The 20,379-nt window shown below is 41.9% G+C and overlaps 2 protein-coding genes across 3 annotated transcripts in view; one reads left to right on the top strand and one right to left on the bottom strand.

The window, feature by feature from the left end:
• The first annotated feature begins 1,015 nt into the window (after window positions 1-1,015).
• Window positions 1,016-20,379, top strand: part of Gm5930 (predicted gene 5930) — a 53,762-nt gene continuing 34,398 nt past the window's right edge. The window contains exon 1 of the mRNA NM_001374091.1: window positions 1,016-1,452. Coding sequence (NP_001361020.1) covers window positions 1,431-1,452 — 22 coding nt within the window. The 5' untranslated portion in view covers window positions 1,016-1,430. The remainder of the gene's footprint in view (window positions 1,453-20,379) is intronic.
• On the bottom strand, window positions 4,272-20,339 carry Gm8229 (predicted gene 8229). Of its 2 annotated transcripts, XM_011245307.1 has the most exons (6): window positions 20,175-20,339; window positions 18,885-19,047; window positions 17,445-17,576; window positions 16,610-16,793; window positions 5,315-5,434; window positions 4,272-4,448 (listed from the first exon to the last, which is right to left on the bottom strand). In XM_011245307.1, the coding sequence occupies exons 1-6, from the start codon at window positions 20,188-20,190 to the stop codon at window positions 4,272-4,274; spliced, it is 792 nt and encodes a 263-aa protein (XP_011243609.1). In that variant the 5' UTR covers window positions 20,191-20,339. The 2 variants fall into 2 exon arrangements, with proteins under 2 accessions (XP_011243609.1, NP_001365648.1); NM_001378719.1 differs by lacking the exons at window positions 4,272-4,448; window positions 5,315-5,434 and adding an exon at window positions 14,710-15,483 and having other exon boundaries at window positions 20,040-20,206.

The following is a 20,379-nucleotide window of genomic DNA, read 5'->3' as shown; positions in this document are numbered from 1 at the left end:
CCTGGGCAAAAACACATACACACACAAACATACACACACACACAAACACACACACACCAATAAAAACACTGCTATATTACAGCACATTTCCTGACAACTGAGGAAGTATTGGGACCTGAGCTGTGTAACCCAACTTGTGCTGCCTGGGCCTGTGCTGATTTCCTGATCAGGAACTTTTTCCATGCAGATATTTGCTGCTTCTACAAGTATGATATAAAACAGACAAATGGGTTGGACCTCTGCACACACAAGTAGGTCCACACAAGATTCAAGGTTCCAAAAATGAGGGTTCAAAAGAACATCCTCCAGCAATCTCCAAGCTGAAATATATTCTGCTCTCTAAACCTAGCTTAGCTACTTCTCATAAGACTCTCTACCACCAATAAAAACAGTTAGCCATAGATATTATCCAGTAGCTGCAATTCAACACATTACAGTTCATGTGATATAATGCAGGGCCAGGAAGCAGGAGTGGGTAGGTTGGTAAGAAGGGGAGTGGAAAGGGAATTGGGGGAGGGTTTTTTTTTTTTTTATGAGGGGAAACCAGGAAATGGGATAATGTGAGTAAAGAAAAAACCCAATTTAAAAACACAGTTGTGCGAGTGCACGCGCGCCTGCGCAAGGACACACACACACACACACACACACACACACACACACACACACAAGTTAATAATGTTAGCCAAAAAGAGGTTAGTGACTTAACATGCCTTGATTTTTCTTAAATGCAGCACTCTGCAAAACAATGAGAGGGAATCTTTACAGAAGCAAAGTCATGTCTATGATGTACTCAGTAAAACAACATCAGCAAAGGGATGCAGTGTAGGATTCCATGAATCCACTCGGTGAAGCCAGTAAGACACTCATTAGATTCCAGGGGTTTATCTTAGTGCAATGAAGGCAAGGGAGTCTATGTTTTATTTTTAAAATGCTTAACATATTTAACTTTTTATTACTAAAGAGTTTAATTAGAAAACAATAAAACTGGAGACTGTCCTTCTGTCCTAGGAGTGTATTGGGCCCGAGAAGCTCTGCTCTGAGATAGCTGCCATAGAGAAGATTGGAGGACCTGGTTCCTAGATAATTCCGGAAGTGACATCCTGAGACACCTCTCCATACCATAGAGCTGGAAGGGGTTGCTGTCATGGTCCAGGAACTCCTCTGCCTAGAAAGGAAAGCTAGCAGTGACCAACTGGGAGGGGGACAAGAGCATGTGGCTGGATTGGAAGTGGCCACGAAGGTCACATCTGGCCTGGTGTCCTCACCTCCTGACACAGGGATCTGAGTATCACTTGTGATCCCTGCCAGCATCCACGAGACAGGCAAGAGAAAGAGTGCTTTGTGAAGGCGCTGCAGCAGAAGACAGACACAGAAGTGGAGCTTCAAGAAGAAGCTTGATCCCAGGGCCACTGGAGTTTGAGGACCAGTGGATGGAGAGCCATGATACTCCAGGTAAGTTGGCTTCTGTGGTCCCTCAACCAACACCAATGCTTTCCCACCAGGCCAGGGAACCATCTTTTGTGACTCCGGGGTGTCTGGACTCCTGCCCCCTGAACTCCAAGAGCTCCACACTCCCATCTTAGAAGGATAGGCTGTTGTTTTAGGTTCCTAACTGTTCTTTCAATAAGAACATCGAAATCCTTGGAGCCCCGTTTTGTCTCATATCTTCAGCTAGCTGTTTTTGAGCGCTCCTTTGTTCACCATATCATAGTCCTATTCTAAAGGTACCATGCCTGCTTTGCGATTTTTTCTCACATGGGTGGGCCTCCAAACCCAGGGTCTGGAAGTGGTAATGAATGAGGGAAGGACGGGGAAAGGGAATCTGAGGTCACATGGTAAGATTTGGAAAAGGTGGGTTGGACTATGTTTTCATTCACTTTTAAGTGTTGGCAACATGGTTTCTCTTGGTTTAGAAAGGTATTAATTGTTGAAACACTCCACTGTGGATAACATGTAGCCCAGGTTTCTTGGGTAAGACCACCTCTGGTCTACCCCCTCCCTACCTCCATTTTCTTAAGTTTCCATCATGATGAGATAAAACTCATGAGAAGGCACAGTGAGTCAAGTTATGTGTCTGACACCTGAAGCAGACAGCATTGTCTTCCTCCTTGTTAATGAATTGGCATTTAAAAAAACAAACAAACAAACAAAAAAACCCAAAACACTAAAATGCCTGTATAAAATTATAGAAAATAACACCATGATCTTCCTAGCTATGAGAAACTGAACCTCATAACAATTAATTGAGACCAAACCATACAAAGATCTCTGCCTGGGAGGTGACAGAAGATTCAAAGATGCTGGTCAGACAGCTTAAACAAAACAGGAAGTTTCAGGTTCAGCGACAGGCCTGGTTTCTAGGAAATATGTTACAGAAAGGCTGAATAAACAAACAAACAAACAAAAACCTGCTGTCCCAATAAACAAACAAACAAACAAATAAAACAAAAAAGAAAAACTGAACAAAACCTTACATAAATAACTGGACTTTCAACACACCCACCAATATACATATTGGTACACACATGCTTATGCCACACACAAACACATTTCCGCCCCCCCCTCTCTCTCCATATGTACCTGTCACTCTCTCTGTTCAAAAATCATAAGTGAATGAAAATTATGAGGAGATAACAATGGATGGTAGACAAACAGTTGAATGGGGACTATGGAAGGCTATGTTTAATATGAGACACTGGACTCTGCTATCCATCCCTTGGGCACTAACACTAATTATGGGGTACATTTCTTAGACTAGGTTGGAAGTATTAGTGAAATTTCATTCTTGAAGCCTCACATCTCTCACACCAACACTCAGGCTGAGAGAAGCTTTTCTCACATCCCTGTTGATCCAGTCAGCTCCAGAATATAAGCTCTACGAAAGAACTCTAGCAACAATGACAGAAAAAAGTCCTGACAAGTACCTGCTCAGGCAATTTCACTGTGAGCCAAGATCTAGGCAGAGTGATGAGACCATCATGCAATGCAGGGAAAGGGGAGAGAAAGCATACAAGCACCCCCAACACACAAACACACAAAAGGCAATGATTTCCTCTCATATGGCAATTACACTGAGATCTAATACTTGCAAATTTTGTACTGCCTGTGATCTCACATGACCCCTCAGAAGCAAATGAGCTGAAGCTCTGACTTCATCAATCAACATTCTGTGCTAATACAATGGAGGCAAGCACATGGAACTCATTTAGCATACTGGCATGTACTTGTGTACTATGTGTTCAACCTATCTATCATAAGGAAATGCAGCTTTTAGTTGAGCAGGATTGTTTACTTCCCAAATATGTAGTTTCTTGAAGGAGGATAACTGCACCTAAAGTCTTGGAAATGATCACAGAAATGAACAACTGGATGAGACATAGGAGAAAGCATGGATAAGGTACAGGATGGTTGCTTAGGCTTGCCTGTGTTTAAGTTTAGACATGACTACAACCTTCTCCTCATGATTTATGCACCCTACCTGCTGCTGCTTGGTACATAGGTCATTGGTCTTCAGGCTGCCTTCTTTACATAGCCTCTTTGATTCATTGGAGCATTCTTCTGATGCAATCTGCTCCTCTAGAAACTGTCTGTTCTCCTTCCACAACATCCTGACTTTGTGCTGGAGATGGTTAGATTCACTCTGGAGGTGGCAGTGCCCAATGCCGAGTCACAAACAAACAAATGATTACACAAGTCAGCATCCATCTTCCTCCCACTCCTCCAAGGACCATCCCTGCCACAATGTGCCCTGGTGCCCAGTCAGCCCAGACAACTGTCCAGACTGGCAACAGAGCATCACATTGAGAGAGGTCAAATCCAGAGGACAGCCATATTTCAGAAGCCGAGGTACATCTGTAAACTGTGACACTAACAGGGACTTAAGTATCTCTCAAGAGGACCTGGAACACATGTGTGCTTATATGTCCATGTTATTTAAAAATCACCTGTAGGTAGAAGGCAGACCTTCTCTAGGAGAAGAGAAGAGACCCAACCAACATACAGTCTTTCTAGGTGTCCCATGTAAACCTTATCTATGTATCTACATTCAAATATACTTTGTTGGAAAGGACAATGATTTGAGTTGCTCACAGACTCTTCACACTTGGCCAAAATGCCTTTAAGAGGTAAAAATCTTAGAGCTTTGCTTTGAAGGAGCCAGGCTTCTGGTTTAGAGGTAAACAGTATATAAACTGAGCCCCTACTTTGGTTCAAAGACAGGATGGACAGACATATCCTGTGCCTAGTGTTTGGATCACGGCCATGTTAGTCACTCAACAGTAGAATTGATTTTCTTTAGTCAATTCCTTGTACTTGTACAAGGCCTCACTGATGTCCTGAGGCATTCTTTTCAGGTCAGTCATCACCTGGTCATGTTGCATCTTTAGCATGAATGTCCTAATTTTGATTCTGTGGGAGGACATGCCCCAAGGAACAAATAATCCCATGAACTAAGGATACAAGGATCATGTTAATTCAAGCTGAATCGTGGACTACCCCAACACATATATGCCACGACATTGCTCCATGTTACCAGTTCCACTTGGAGCTTATCAAACTTATTACTCTTTGCCTGGGGTCAGTAGGGGCAGGGAAGTAAAGGCAGGGATTTGACCTACTTTATCTCCCAAAAGGGGCATGAAAAATAGACTAGCTCTCCAAGAACTTTCCAGGAACCTGTGCCGTAGTCCTGGATCCACCTAAAACCTGTGATGACACATATTTTTGTACACAAGGAATTGTCAATCTTTGCTTTTTTTGCTAAATAAACTCCCAAAGGACATAATCAGTATCTACAGGATACTACACTTCTAGTGTGCACCTAAGGTGAGCTCAGAGCTCATATGCTGTGCTCCTCAAAGTGAGGCTCCCTCTGTCTTCACTATTTTTGGCTGGAAACTGTGTCAAGCAAAATCCCAGGCCCCAGCATACTATACAGACACTCCAGCTCTTAAGTGGAACACACACATACACACACTGACACCCCCCTCATAATCAAACACAATCAGAATGCCAAATCAACACAGATTATCTGATAGTATAGTGAATAAAATTTGATAAAACCAGTGATGAACTATGGCCAATCCAGTTATACTGAGAGACAGTATGTGGGACCTGGCCCCTCCAGCTGTTGACAGGACCAGTTGAACCCAAATTACTTCCAGGTCAACTGCAAACATGATTGGCCATAAACACAGTTTACTTTGCATCTCCCCAAAACTTATACCTGTATAGGATTTTTACAATGCAGGATTAGGGCTCACACACTACAACCTTTATGCCCAGAGTGTAATTCATACCACAGGCTCTGATTTACCTTTTGAGAAATCAAATTTCCTGAGTCCCATTTCACGACTATCTGAACTTGAAGTTCTGTGTCGAAAATCCATTCAGCAAAATGAATTTGGATGTGTGGACAGGCTGGTGTTGTAGCCTCCTGTGATATGAGGGAATCTGAGGTTAACAGAGAGGGCCCAAGACAGTCAGCAAAGAACTGGGCATAATGACTACCTGTTGTTCAAATCCTTGTTAGTGTAATTGGCTAGGATTCCCTGGAGTCCGTCTCTCCCATTTTTGATCTTCTGGAGATCCCTTTGAGCGTCTCCATGCTCTTCTTTCTCTGATCCTGCTTATTGGTGGTGGAGGCATGGAGTGATGCCTTTCCAACAGACCATGTAGGTTGACCAACACTAGTAAACTCGTAGAGATAATAGGGCAGGGAATGGAGACAACATGCTTTTCCCTTTCTTTGGGGCTCTTGTGAGATTATTCATTTCTTGTGTTTTCTTGGGTATAATTACTCTCATTCTGTTGGAATTTTGCTTCTAGTATCCTCTGTAGTGCTGAATTAGTGGAAAGATAATGTTTGATTTTTTTTTTTTTTTTTTTGTCGCAGAATATCTTAGTTTCTCCAACTATGGTCATAAAGAGTTTTCTGGGTATAGTAGCCAAGGCTGGCTTTTGTGTTCTCTTAGAGTCTGAAAGACATTTGTCCAAGATCTTTTAGATATTACCATTTCTGGTGGCATGTCAATGTAATTCTCATAGGTCTTTCTTTGTATGTTACTTGACTTTCTTTCCTTAGAGATTGTAATATTTTCTTTCTTTATTCTGTACATTTATACTTTTGTTTAATATGTGATAGGATGATTTTCTGTATTGGTCCAAATGATTTGGTGTGTTGTAGGTTTCTTGTAAATTTAAGGCCATCTCTGTCTTTAGGTTAAGGACTTTTACAAATCATATTTTTGAAGATGTTTTCTGGGTCTTTGAACTGTTATCCCTCAGCCACTTCTTTTTCCATTATTCTTAGTTTTGTTATTTTTATTGTGTCCTGCATTTGCTAGAGGTTTTGAATTAGGAATTTTTTACTCTGTATATTCTTTGAGTGACTTTTTAATATCATCTATTATTATCATCTATGGTATTTCCTTTGCCTGTGATTCTCTTTTCTATGTTCTGTTGGTGAGGCTTGCATCTTTAGACCCTGATGTTTTTTGTAAGTTGTCCTTCTCCAGGGTTGCCCCATTTGTGATTTTTATACCTTTATTTTTACTTTTTCTTTATTGATTTTCTTATGTATTTCCATCCCAAATGTTATCCGCCTTCTCAGTTCCCCCTCCAAAAACCTCATCCCCTCTACTTCTAGCATTGCCTCTATGTATGAGGGTGCTTCTATGTGCTTGGTGGTTTAGTGCATGTGAATTTTGTGAGGCTCTGTTTGGTTGATTTTGTTGTTTTCCTTATGGGGTTGCAAGCCCCTTCTGTTACATCAGTCCTTGTCCTAACTTCAGAATCTAGGTCCACTCGCTCATTCTCATGTTTGGCGGCATGCATAGCATTTCAAGAGACACCAATACCAAAAGTTACATTTATGAAGTAGCATTGCAATAATTACATGATATGGGGGCGGGAGTATCACCAAAACATGAAGAAGTACATAAAAGATTTGCTGCAGCATTAGGAAGGTTGAGAACCATTGCTATATACTGATATACTGAATCATCTCCTGATTACCCAAAATCCTACATAATCCTAACTTGATACAAATGTTATCTATCAATTTTACACTGTGATTAGGGAAAAAGAACAAAAATGTTCTTCCACCTGAGGGGGAAAAAGGAGAGGGGGGAGGGAGGGAGGGAGGGAGGGGGAGAGAGAGAGAGAGAGAGACAGAGAGGGGAAGGAAGGAAGGAAGGAAGGAAGGAAGAAAGAAAGAAAGAAAGAAAGAAAGAGAAAGAAAGAAAGAAAGAAAGAAAGAAAGAAAGAAAGAAAGAAAGAAAGAAAGAAAGAAAGAAAGAAAACAGGCTCCTGACAGCATCAGCAATAGTGACTGGATTTGGTGACTCCAGATGGAATGGATCCCAAGTTGGGGCAGTCTCTGGATGGCCTTTCCTTCAAGCTCTGCTCTTCTCTTTATCCCTGCATTTCCTTTTGAGAGAAGGAATTCTAGATTAATACTTTTGAGGTGGTTGGGTAGCCCCAACCTTAAAAGGTTGCCATGCTTATCCAATAAATATGGTCTGTATAGTTCCTACTTCTCCTTTGTTTGGTATTTAGGCTAATGTCCTCCCTGTTGGGTTCTGGGAATCTCTTGGGTCCCTGGCATCTGAGACTTTATAGTGGCTACACACAGTTCCCCCTCCCCAATGGGTACAGACCTCCTTTCAAATGACTTTCCCTCTGTAGTTCTTCCCCATCTCCTCCCATATCTGAACCAGAACCCCCTTTACCTCCTACTCTTCTCTCCCTCCCAGATCCTTCTCTTCTCCTACTTTCAAACATTCTTTTCTTCCCCCTTCTGAGTAGAACTGTAGCATTTACACTTTGGTGTGATCTTCTTTCTTCTTCGGTTTCCCGTGGTCTGTTAGTTGTATTGTGGGCATTTCATGCATTTTTTGTCCAATTTCCACTTATCAATAACTACATACCATGTGTATCCTTTTGTGACTAGGATACCACACTCAGGATGATATTTCAACTTCCAACATTGGCCTTTGAATTTCATGAAGTAGTGTTTTTAAAAGCTGAGTAGTACTTATGTACACTGTACAATATTTTCTGTATCCATTCTTCTGTTGAGGAACATCTGGGTTGTTTTCAGAGTCTGGTCATTATATATAAGGCTGCTATGAACATAGTGGTGCATGTGTCCTTTTAATGTATTGGAGAATCTTTTGGGTATATGTACCACGGTGGTATACCTGTATTTGAGGTAGAACTATTTCCAACTTACTCATGAATTGCCAAATTGATCTCCAAAGTGGTTTTTCCAACTTCAGTCCCCACAGGAATGGAGGAATGTCCTTCTTTCTTCACATTCTTGCCAGAATCACCTGTCAGCTGAGTTTTGTTCTTGGCCCATCTGAGTGTTGTGAAGTGGAAACTTAGGGTCATTTTGATTTGCATTTCCCTGATGACTAAAGATGTTGAACATTTCTTAAGTACATCTCAGCCATTCAAGATTCCTCAGTTGAGAATTTTCTGTTTAGCTCTGTACCCCATTCTTTAATAGGGTTATTAGGATCTCTGGAGTGTAACTTCTTGAGTTCTTTTTTATATTTTGGATATTAGCCCTCTATCAGATGTAGGGTTGGTACAGAAGTTTTCCCTATATGTCTGTGCAATTTTATCCTTTTGACAGCATCCTTTGACTTACAAAGCTTTTCAATTTTATGGGGTCCCATTTGACAGTGTTTTTGGTCCTACAGCATGAGTCATTGGTGTCCTGTACAGGAACAATTCCCCTGTGACAATGTGTTTGAGGTTCTTTATTGCTCTCTCTTGTATTAGATTCAATGTATCTTGTTTTACGTGGAGGTCCTTGAGTGACTTGGACTAGAGCTTTGTACAAGGAGATAGGAATACATCAATTTGCATTCTTCTATATGCAGACTGCCAGTTGAACAAGCACTAGTTGTTGAAAATGCTGTCTTTTATCCACTGGATGGTTTTGGCTCCTTTGACAAAGATCAAGTGACCATATGAATGTAGGTTCATTTCTAGGTCTTCAATTCTATTCTGTTGGTCTACTTTTCTCTCTATACCAGAAACATGACATTTTTATCACTATTGCCCTGTGGTATATTTTGAGATCAGGGATGGTGATTTCCTGAGCCATTATTTTATTGTTAGGAATCGTTTTTGCTATACTGGGGTTTATGTTATTTCAGATAAATTTGACAATTGCTTTTTCTATCTCTGTGAAGGAATGAGTTGGAATTGTGATGGGGATTGCATTGAATCCGTAGATTGCTTTTTGGCAAGATGGACCTTTTTTACTATATTAAGTCTGCTCATCAATGAGCATGGGAGATCTTTCCATCTTCTAAGGTCTTCTTTGATTTCTTTGTTCAGAGACTTAATGTTCTTGTCATTCAGATCTTTCCCTTGCTTTGTTCGAGTCACACCAAGATATTGTTTGTGACTATTGTGAAGTATGTTGTTTTTAAAAATCTCTTCCTCAGTATAATTGTCCTTTGAGTAGAGGAAAGTTCCTGGATTGTTTGAGTTAATTTTGTATCCATTGACTTTGCTGAAGTGGTTTATCAGCTGTAGGCGTTCTCTCCTGGATTTTTTGAGCTTACTTATGTGTAATATTCCATACTCCTCAAATTGTAGTGTCTTGAATTCCTCCCTTCCATTTTGTATCACTTTGATCGGCATTTTTGCCTAATTGCTCTGGCTAAAATGTCAAAGACTGTTGAATACATAGGGGAAGAGGGGGAAGTCTTTCCTTGTCTCTGATTTTAATGGGATGGCTTCAAATTTTTCTCCATATATTTTGATGTTGGCAACTGGATTGCTCTATTTTGCTCGTTTCTTTCTTAAACGTGACTTTCTGATTCCTCCAATGCATTTATCTTGAAGTTATATTGTATTTTGTCAAACACTGTTTCAGCATCTGATGAAATTATCCAATATATTTTAAGTTATTTTATATAGTGGATTACATTGATGGATTATTCCTGCATCCATGGGATGATACAGTATCTAATGAGATGATCAAATACTAATTTTTTAAATTTATTACATAGTATATTACTTTGATGAATTCCAAATTATTGAATCATTCTTACATCCTATACATGATGCATATTGGATCATGGTGAGTGATCATTTGCATGTGTTATTAGAAACAGTTTCCAAGACGTTATTGAGTATTTTTGCATCAATATTTGTTATGGTTTTTATATGCTCAACCCACTCAATGGCAACATAAGAAGGAGTGGCCAAGTTAGAGTATATGGGACACTGTGTGTGTGGTCAAAACCCTCACCCTAGCTGCCTGGACATTAATGTTCTATTAGCAGCCTTCACATGAACTTGTAGGACTCTCAGCTTCTCCTGTACCATGCCTTTCTGGATGCGTCCATGTGGCCACCTTGTTGGTACTTGACTGATCCTCTTAAGCTGTAAGGCATCCACATTGAATTCTAGGAGAAGCTGCAGTGCAACCAGATTTGGAGGAGTCCCAAAACCCTCCTGGACCAACTAGTCATGGAGTTTGTTTAGCAGCCATCCATCTGCAGCAGTTAGGGTGTTCTTCAGAGTCACATCTCTTCTCTAAAGCTTTGAAGAACCACCTGTCTGAGGGCCAGAAGCTCTTGTGAGTATCTGTTGATGCAGAGTTAGAAACAGCTCTACTAAGTACTCAGCCTGATGCACAGAGTCCTAAGGGGAGACACAGCAAATACAGAGGTCTGAAGGAAAGGACAAAGTACACAAAATCTGAGTATCCAAGGCTGTATCCTCAGATTAGAAAGGCAACAGAAAAAGTGGAGAGGGAACCCAGTAAGTGACAATGGGGAGAAGGGAGGCCAGGTGTTCCTGGTGGTCATGATCTCTGCACAGAGTTCACAGTAAATTTCAATGTGGATTATGAAAGGAGAAAATGTTCACTTTCTTTTATTACATTCACCTTGTTTGGGCAGATAATCCATGCAGGAAGGCTGAGAAAGGGCTAAGAAAGAAAGTTGATCTCAGAGAAACAGGACGACTGGGGGTTCTCTAGTGTAGTATACTGTAGTGTGGTGTGGTGCAGTGTGTTGTGGTGAAGTACAGTGTATTCTCCTGTAGTGTTTGCTGCTTGGTATACATGAGGCCCTGGGCTCCCTCTTCAGTTTAGCCCACTTAGAGAAGCTGAAATTAGAATAACAGTTGCCAGATCTTAAGAAAGAAGTTGGGAGGGTGATGGGGGACAGGGAGTTGCAATCTCGGCTACCAAGGGATTACCACATCTATAAAAATTTGGTGGGTTGTAATGGGCAAAATATCTCCAAGTAACTGCAAAAGAGTGATAAATATGTTCTCAACACACAGAAAAGAATGAGATAGATGCCTGAATTGATGCCTGTGCCAGATAACATCTTCTTCAACAATGTGTTCTTACCATTATCTTCCAGAAAAGAAGGAAGGAAATGGCAGTAGTCTTTAATGATTGGGGAGAGTGTTTGAGACTCAATGATGAGCAACCCCAAACAAGATAACCCAAACTTGGCCCTGGGCTTTTCATTGGGTAGTATATTGTTCTGAATTCCACAGGTCTATGTTTAGGAGTCTGGGGACAAAGATCCACAAAATCCTGGACATCCAGACAGTGCTGGGTTGCAGAGAGTTCACAGCAGGTTTGACCCTGCTGACCTGCAAGGATAACTGGGTAAGGGGTTCTCAGAATCTTGGACATGCAGGCACTGCTAGAAGTCTCAGAGGAGCTGAGCATGGAGGAGGCCAGCAGGCTAAGAACTAGCCCTGAAATCAGGGAATGGGGAATTCTGGATTAGCTCAGAGGTGACTAGCCCAGGCGTATTGAGGGGCCTTCTTTTGGAGACTTAGATGGCAAGGCTCTGTAGGCAAAGGCTTTTTCTCCATGTAACCCACAGTTGGTTTGATGAGAGAGACAGTCCTTGGTTGTAAACTGTTTATTGTTTGTTTTTCATGGAAATGAAAGCATAACATATCTAAGTTAGACTAGAAGTTAAGTAACTTCTGAGGAAGGAATGTCCAGGATGGGAAGCTTATTGACTGAACCCTACCATCTTCTATTACCACATTAGCAGTGAGAACCCTATTCTCTTCTAAATAACCACAGGCCATGTTCCTATGTAGAGATTTTGGTCCCATGAAAGAGGCCTGGTAGGAAGCAGGTGATACTTTTGCCATCTACTGTGGGTCTGGGACTTCCAACCCACTCAACTTTACCAAATTCTGGACATGGTAGTCTACTGTCCCAAGTGTTAGTCTGAGATTTATTGATGTGAGGAAACACCAGGACATACGTTTAGTATGCGGGTCTCAATGCCTACCCTCCACACTGACACACTGTTTCTAACAAGGCCACAACTCCTAAAAGTACCACCCCCATATTCAAGCCACCACACTCCTCTGCAATCTCCCAAGACATTTACCTCACTCTGTCCTACTGTTTTCCTTTTTCTCCTTCACAAATTATGTGTTCTATTATTTTCATTAAATATCCTCCTATAACCGAACACTAGTGCATTACCTTCTATGGATACTGCAGTTTAAATGCACATCTCTAGACATTCAATGTTACCATCCTCATAAGACACATCATGTGGTATTTGTCTTTTTGGGTCTGGATTATATCACTCAAAAAGATTATTCATGTGTCCATCCATTAACCTGTAAATTTCATTTCTATTGTCATAGTTCATTACCATTGTGTATATGAACCATGTACTCATTATCCTTTCATCAGTTATATTTATGTCTGGGTTGTTTTGATGTCCTGACTATTGTGAATAAAGCAGGAGGGAACATGAGCACACCCAGGTCTCTGTCTTAGGATAATGCCTTTGGCTATATGCCCTGGAATAGTGTCTGAGTCTGTGTTCTCTTGCTAAAAAGAGACATCAGGACCATGATGGACCTTTTAATGAGAGCATTTAAATGGGGGCCTGCTTACCATTTCAGAACTTTAGTACATTTGTGTCTTGACAGAATCATGCAGAGGCAGACATGGTGTTGGAGAAGTAGCTGAGAGTTCTAGATCTGGATCTGCAGGAAGCAGGGATGCTGGCCCTGAGCTGGGCTTTTGAAACTTTAAAGCCCACCCCCACAACAAGGCCATAGCTCTGAATACCATCAAAGAGTGCTATACCCCGTTTACCAAGTATTCAAATATATTCTCATTCAAACCACTACAAATAGTACAGCTGGTTCTTACGGAAGATCTATCTTTATCAATGTTTTCCAGAACATTTCTCCTGTTTTTCATAATGACTGTACATGTGAATATATACTCTCTTACCCCACACTCATGCCAAGAGTTGTGATCATTTAGTCTACTTGTAATAGCCATTCTGACTGCAGTAAGATACAAGGTTAAAACTACTTTAATTTGCATTTTTCTGATGAAGAAGGATATTAAACATTTAAATACATATCTATGATCCATTTCTTTCTCTTCTTTTGAAGATTCTGTTCAGTTTGACAGAACATAAGAAGGGAGTGTGTTTGAGACTGGGACTCTCTACTTATTCCTGCTGTCCCAGAATCTAGTACATAGACCAGGCTGTCCGGAGGCTCATGCAGTTCTTCTTGCCTCTGCCATCTGTCTGCTGGGATTACAGATGTGCTCTACCATGGACAGCCATAGAACATTTTGAAATGTTTAAATTTAAAATGTTTTAATGTTTAACAGGCAGGTTTCCTGGTGTTTAGTTTTTAACACCATCCGATTGTCTAGAAATGAACTCTCTGTCATATGTACACTTAGTGAAGTTCCTCTCCCATCTCGTAGCTGATCTTTCCATTGATTAAGAGTTTGTTTTGCTTTCTTATTCACTGTTTTATTGCTAGGACACACCTTGACCAGGATAACATATAAAGAAAATATTCAATTGGGTTTGGCCAACAATATAAAAGGGTGATCCAGGATTGTCAAGGTGGGGAACATGGCAGGAGGCAGGCAGGCATGCATACAGACATCATGGCACTAGAGGAGTAGGTGAACTTACATCGGATACATATAGAGGAGGCAGCGGAAAGAGATAGAGACAGACAGACAGACAGACAGACAGAAGCAGAGACAGAGACAGCGAGAGTGTAGACTGAGATATAGAGAAAAAGAGAGAAACATTGGGAGATCAACAGAGACAGAGTGATAGTGACAAAGACAGGGACAAAGACAGAGGCAGGGACTGGCATGAGCTTTTAAAACCTCAATGACAACCTCCAGTGCCAAAATTCCTCCAGCAAGGCCATATCTACTAGTCCTTCCTAAAACATTTTTATGAGGTAGGTATCAAACATTCAATTATGAAATGACTTTTGAAGGTCATTTTTATCCAAATTACTTCATAATTCACAAGATTTTAATTACTCAACGTGAATATTTTTATTTCCTGGGATGTATTAGAGAATTACTGTTGTGTATCTTATTTCTTTGTCCGACGTGGTCATGCACAGGAGAGTACATCATAACTGTAGCTAAATTTATGACTATAGAGATAGAGCATGGATACTTTTTTCATCCTGACTTTGGGATTCACATACTTTGACACATTATCCACATCAAAATCTCAATTTTCTGTGGAGCTCTGGCTGGCTAGGTACAACTTATGAAGCCTAAACAACATGATACTTGAAGAGTCCCATTCTTGCCTGAAACTTCTAGTGTTACAGGACTATGTATGAACCACACATAAATGCAGATTGTCCTTATGATAGAAATAATTAGAGATGATGTTTTATCCATAACAATACACTAATTTTATTCAATAACAACTTAAAGTGGGGAGTCAGTTTATAGAGTATATAGACTTAGCAAAAAAAGCAAATTAATTACAGTAACAAAAAGATAGTGAATATATAATGAAACTTCAAATGAAAACACAGGAAAACCAAAAACACAAAGAAATCAAAACTCTAACCAAAACCAAACAAAATAATTAAGCTAAGCATCATTCTCTTGCTGCAGATGTTCAGCACAGACCCACAGCCTGTTGCTGGCCTTGGTGAAATAGTGCAAAGGCAGTCACTGATGGTAATAATCTGTTCAGGATGAATATAGGCATGCTTCATTGGGGTGGGTGTTCTGCTGATGGACTAGTCCTTCCAAGGCTAACATGAGAGATGTTACAGATGGTACCTCAAAGTTTTTCAAATTCACTTGACTGATCACCATGAAATAATTCTAGATGACCCAACAGGACCAGCCAAAATTGGAATTCTCAGAGCCCTTCTGGATGCCGAGCAGATCTTGATGTATCTCAGCACTTCTCTGAAGCCTTCCAAACAGGCAGTCTTGCTGAACCAGAGGCTAGACAAAATAAAGGCCTCATTACCCATAGCAAACCAAAACAGAAGAAAATGCAGCCCAAGATTGCCATGGTTACAAGGATTAGATGCAATGGTGGTTAATTTGCTTTGCACACCCAGTGCTCCTCGTGAACAGTTGTGTCTGAGCAAGATCTTGACCTGGTCTCTGATCTGTTTGAGCTTTTGCAGAATATTTCAGACCTACGGAAGGAAGAGAAAAAAAGCCTGGTGAGATCTTGCCATGTCAGCGATCCAGCAAATACCAGCTTTACTCAGCAGGACAATCCAGTATGACCTTTCATCTGAGATCTTTCCTGTATCCCCATAGGAGAAGGGGAAGAGAGCACCTGGGCCTGGATGTTTTTCTCAAATGTAAAAAGTTGCTTGACAATGGATTGTGAACTGCACACTGTGCTGGAGTTATAGTAAAACACCACATTTCTCCAATAGTCTAAATACTTGATATTGAAAAATAAGTGTGTATCAGTGTCTGAATCTAACATTAAACAGAGGCCTTCTAGGGAGCCTAGCAAACTTTGAAGTAAAGGCTCTTATTATTTCTGGAGTGCTGAATCCTTCCTTGGCTCTCCCTGTTAACCCCTATATCTGGGAATCCCCAGAGAAACCATCTCACAGGAAATTCATGCACACTGAAAGGATACTGTAATCAGCAAGAGTGTGCTTCATCCAAATCTTCCCAAGGGTAAGCATTGAACTCTAAAGGGGATACTCATGAAGGAAAAAACAAAAAACAAACACAAAAACCAATAGCCCTGCTATGCTTATGGCTCCTTAGGTACTTCCATCCTGTACTAGTACCTCAACTTGGAGACAGTGAAAGGACGCTGCATCTTTTCAGCCAAGCCATGACACACACACACACACACACACACACACACACACACACACACTAAAATTGGAGCCTGCCCTTCTGTCCTTCTGAGGGGCAGGCCCAAGCTCCTCAGGATGAGTTGCCATAGAGCAGAACAGAGGACCTGGTTCCTAGGTAATTCAGGAAGTGGTATCCTGAGGCACCTCTTCATACCATAGAGCCTCAAGGGGTTGCCTTCAGGGGTCCAGGATCTCCTCAGCCTAGAGTGGCAAGCTAGAGGTGGCCGACTAGGATGGGGAGGAGAGGGCATGGCAGAAATCCAATTTCTTCAAAAGAGGGTAACTCCACAGAAAGTCTTGGAAATGATCACAGAAGTGTAAAACTGGATGAGACAAAGGAGAGAGCCTGGATAAGGTGCAGGATGGTTACATAGGCTTAACTGTGTTTATGATCACACAATAGGGCATTCTGCCCCTGATGCTTCATTCATCCTACCTGCTGCTGCTTAGTATAGTGGTCTTTGATCTTCTGGCTGCCTTCATTACATAGTATTTTTGTTTCTATGTTGCATTCTTCCAATGCAATCTGCTCCCTTAGCAGCTGTCTGTTCTCCTTCCTCAACATCCTGACTTTGTGCTGGATGAGGTTAGATTCAATCAGGAGGTGGCAGTTCCTGCAGCTGAGCCACAAACAAAACATGGTGAATCCAGGAAGCATCCATCTTCCTCCCATTCCTCCAAAGACCATTCTTTCATCATTGGCCCTGATCCCCAGGCAGCCCCAAACAAGTATCCAGATTGGCCATAGAGGGAGATCAAATCCAGAGGACTGCCACTTTCCAGAAGACCCAAGGTACTTTTGAAAACCCTGACACCAACAGGGACTCATGTATCTCTCAGAAAAGAACATGGGGTCTATATGTGCTTATAAGTCTGTGGTATAAAAAAACCAACCTGGGGCAAAATTCTCTAGGAGGGAGAGACCCAAGCATCACAGAATCTTTCTATGTTTCTCGTGGAAACCCCATCTATAAATCTATGTTCAGAGCCCAAGAGGCCCAAGGTGATGGGTATCTCCATCATGGTGGAAAACTTTTTGATCTTGAGGATACTTAGTTGGAAAGGACAGTGGCTTGAGGGGCTCCCAGTCTCTTCATACTTGGTCAAAATGATCCAAGATGTTAAAATCTTAGTGCCTTGTTTGAAGGAGGCAGGCTTCCTGTTTAGAGATTAACAGTATAGAACCTGATTCCCCACTTTAGTTCAAAGACAAGGATTGGCAGACATATCCTGTGCCTAGGTCTTGGGTCATGACCCTGTTAGTCACTCACCAGTAGAACTGATTTTCTTTAGTCAACTGCTTGCACTTGGACAAGGCCTCACTGATGTCCTGGGGCATTCTCTTCAGGTCAGTCATCACCTGGTCATGTTGCATCTCAAGCATGAATGTCTCAAAGTTGATCCTGTGGGAGGGCATGGACAAGGAACAAATTGTCCCGTGAACTAAGGATACAAGGATCATTTCAATTCAAGCTGAATCATGCACTACCCCACCCCATATATGCCACTTGACCTAGCTCCTTTGTACCGGTTCCATTTGGTGCTTATTAAACTTATTACTCTTCAGCTTGGGCCAGTAAGCCCAGGGAAGTAAAGGCAGTGTGCTGATCTGCCCCAGCTCCCTGAAAGGGTTTTAAAGAATAAACAAGTTCTCCCAAAACTTTCCAGGAATCTGTGCCACAGGCCTGGGTCCACGTTAAATCTGTATGATTCTCCTCCTGGTTTTAGACACAGAATTGACAATCCTTGGCTCTATTGCTACATCAATTCCTAAAGGACATAATCATATCTACAGGGAAAAGCCTCTATAACCTACCAGGAGATTCCAATGTGCATCCACAGTGAGCACAGAGGTCAAGTGCTGTGCTACTAAAAATGAACCTCCCTGGCTTCTTCACTATTATTGCCTGGAAATGGAGTCAGGCACAACCTCAGGATATATCACATGATACAGACTCTCTAGATCTTAAGCTGCACACACAGGAACACACACACACAGGAACACACACACACAGGAACACACACATCCACAAATGCACACACCGGCTCACATGCACCCAGTATCTCTCTCATTCTCTGTCTCTGTCTAGCTCTCACTTTTACACACACACACAAACACACACAGAGACACAGATACACACACACACACACACACACACACACACACACACACACACACACACAAACACAGTCAATCAGAATGCCAAATAAATGAATTGATTTCGGTTTATCTGAGAGTATAATGAACAAAATTTGAGAAAAGCAATTATGCACTGCAGCCAATCCAGTCATGCTGAAAGGCAGTATGTGCGAAAGGCCCCTCCAGCTGTTGACAGGACCAATTGGACCCAAATTACCACCTGGTCAATTATGGAAAGGATTGGCTATAAACAAACATTACCTAGCAACTCCCACCAAGCAACACCTGTGTAAGCTTCTTAAATGGCAGGAGGGGAGCTCACACATTACTACCTTCATCCTCAGACTGTGATTCATGCCACAGGCTCTGAATTACTTTTGGAGGAATCAAAAGTGCCTGTGACCTCATCTCACTCCTATCTGAACTGGAAGTTCTGCATCGAAATTCCAATCAGCAAAATTGATTTGGGTATGTAAACAGCCTGGAGTTGTAGCCACCTGTGGTATGAGGGAATCTGGGCTTAACAGGGATGGCCCAAGATAGTCAGCAAAGAACTGGGCATAATGACTACCTGTCATTTAAATCCTTGTTAGTGTAGTAGGCCAGGATTCCCTGAAGTTCGTCTCTGGCATTTTTTATGTTCTGGAGCTCTCTTTTGAGCTTTTCCAACCTCTCATGTCTCTTCTCCTGCTCATTGATGGTGGGGGCTTGGGGTGATGCCTCCCCAGCAGACCCTGTAGGTAGAAAAACACTAGTAACCTTGTAGAGATAATAGGGCAGGGAAAGGGAAACCATGCTTTGTTCCACACAGAAGCCGGAGGAAGAGGAAAATCTAGAGACACTGAGAATCCCTGTTAGTGCATCATAGCTGTCTTCAAGCTGGGCTCCTCAGCTAGGTCCCTGTTCACAACCACCATCACTAAACATATGCCCGACTTCGTATTGTAGTCGCCCTAGCCCTGAAATGCATAAGCTGGGCCAGGCAAGAATAAATGGAGGGCATTGTAGGCTCATATCTGACAACCAAAGCCGTACATCTCAGCATACTACCCAACACTTTTCTAGTCTTCTTCAAATGCATGATGAGAGCTCGTACACTGCTACAGGAACCCAGACTGTGTATCAGTCCACATCATGTGCATTCAATACAAAACTGTCTGAGACCTTGATTCATAGGCAGGGGAATAGCCCTCTCTGTTCTTGGCATCACATGCTCGTGTAACCTAGAGGAAACTATATTAAGATGAAGTACATGGGGCTGGTGAGATGGCTCAGTGGGTAAGAGCACCCGACTGCTCTTCCAAAGGTCCGGAGTTCAAATCCCAGCAACCACATGGTGGCTCACAACCATCTGTAACAAGATCTGACTCCCTCTTCTTGAGTGTCTGAAGACAGCTACAGTGTACTTATATATAATAAATAAATAGATCTTTAAAAAAAAAAAGATGAAGTACATGAACACTCTATCCTGAGAACAACACTTTTCTATTCTCACAAAGCTTGGTCTTTGCATAATTTGCCATTCAGTGGGAAATTAAGATCTCTCAACAAAGCCCCTGTAGGCTTGTCAATACTAGGCTGTCTGTAAAACTCATCATCAAAAACTCTTGACTCTGGTTCTACCATTGAGGAATCTGAAGGATCGAGATCATAATCCCTATTCCTGGAAGGACCAGCTGAAGCCCACATCCTCCAGGTAGCTCCCCAAACCTTGCCCAGGACTCACTGTGCCTTCTCCATGACCAGTTGTTTCTTGCCCTTTCCCACCATGATGGGCGGCCGACCTCCTTCTGCCTTGGTCTGGTGTCTGTGTGTATTCTATTATCTCTGCGAAATACCCTGAGGAGCATGGACAACATGCCTGCTTGGGAACCCATGAGGATCTGAAGGAATACCCCACAAGCTGCGCTGGTTACCACAATACTGGCGACATCACAGAAGATTCTAGGGTTCTCTTGGATACAAGAGATTGTCCAGGGAAGTGGCTACTGATGATGTCACCTGGAACTTCCATGGCCTACCGGCTTACCAGCTTGTCCCATCTGACCAGTTTCTGAGGTGCCCTT

Source organism: Mus musculus, chromosome 14 (assembly GCF_000001635.26).
Source record: "Mus musculus strain C57BL/6J chromosome 14, GRCm38.p6 C57BL/6J".
Lineage (NCBI taxonomy): Eukaryota > Metazoa > Chordata > Mammalia > Rodentia > Muridae > Mus > Mus musculus.
The sequence above is the reverse complement of the archived record's forward strand: the minus strand, read 5'-3'. Positions and strand labels throughout refer to the sequence as shown.

Bases quoted from the DNA above. Each gene is read 5' to 3' on its own strand.
- Gm8229 (XM_011245307.1), bottom strand. The intron at 16,794-17,444 runs GTGAGTGACTAA...TTTGTGGCTCAG, and splicing joins AAAGAAAATCAGTTCTACTG to CTGCAGGAACTGCCACCTCC. The intron at 5,435-16,609 runs GTAGGATGAATG...CTCATATCACAG, and splicing joins ACTATACTAAGCAGCAGCAG to GAGGCTACAACACCAGCCTG.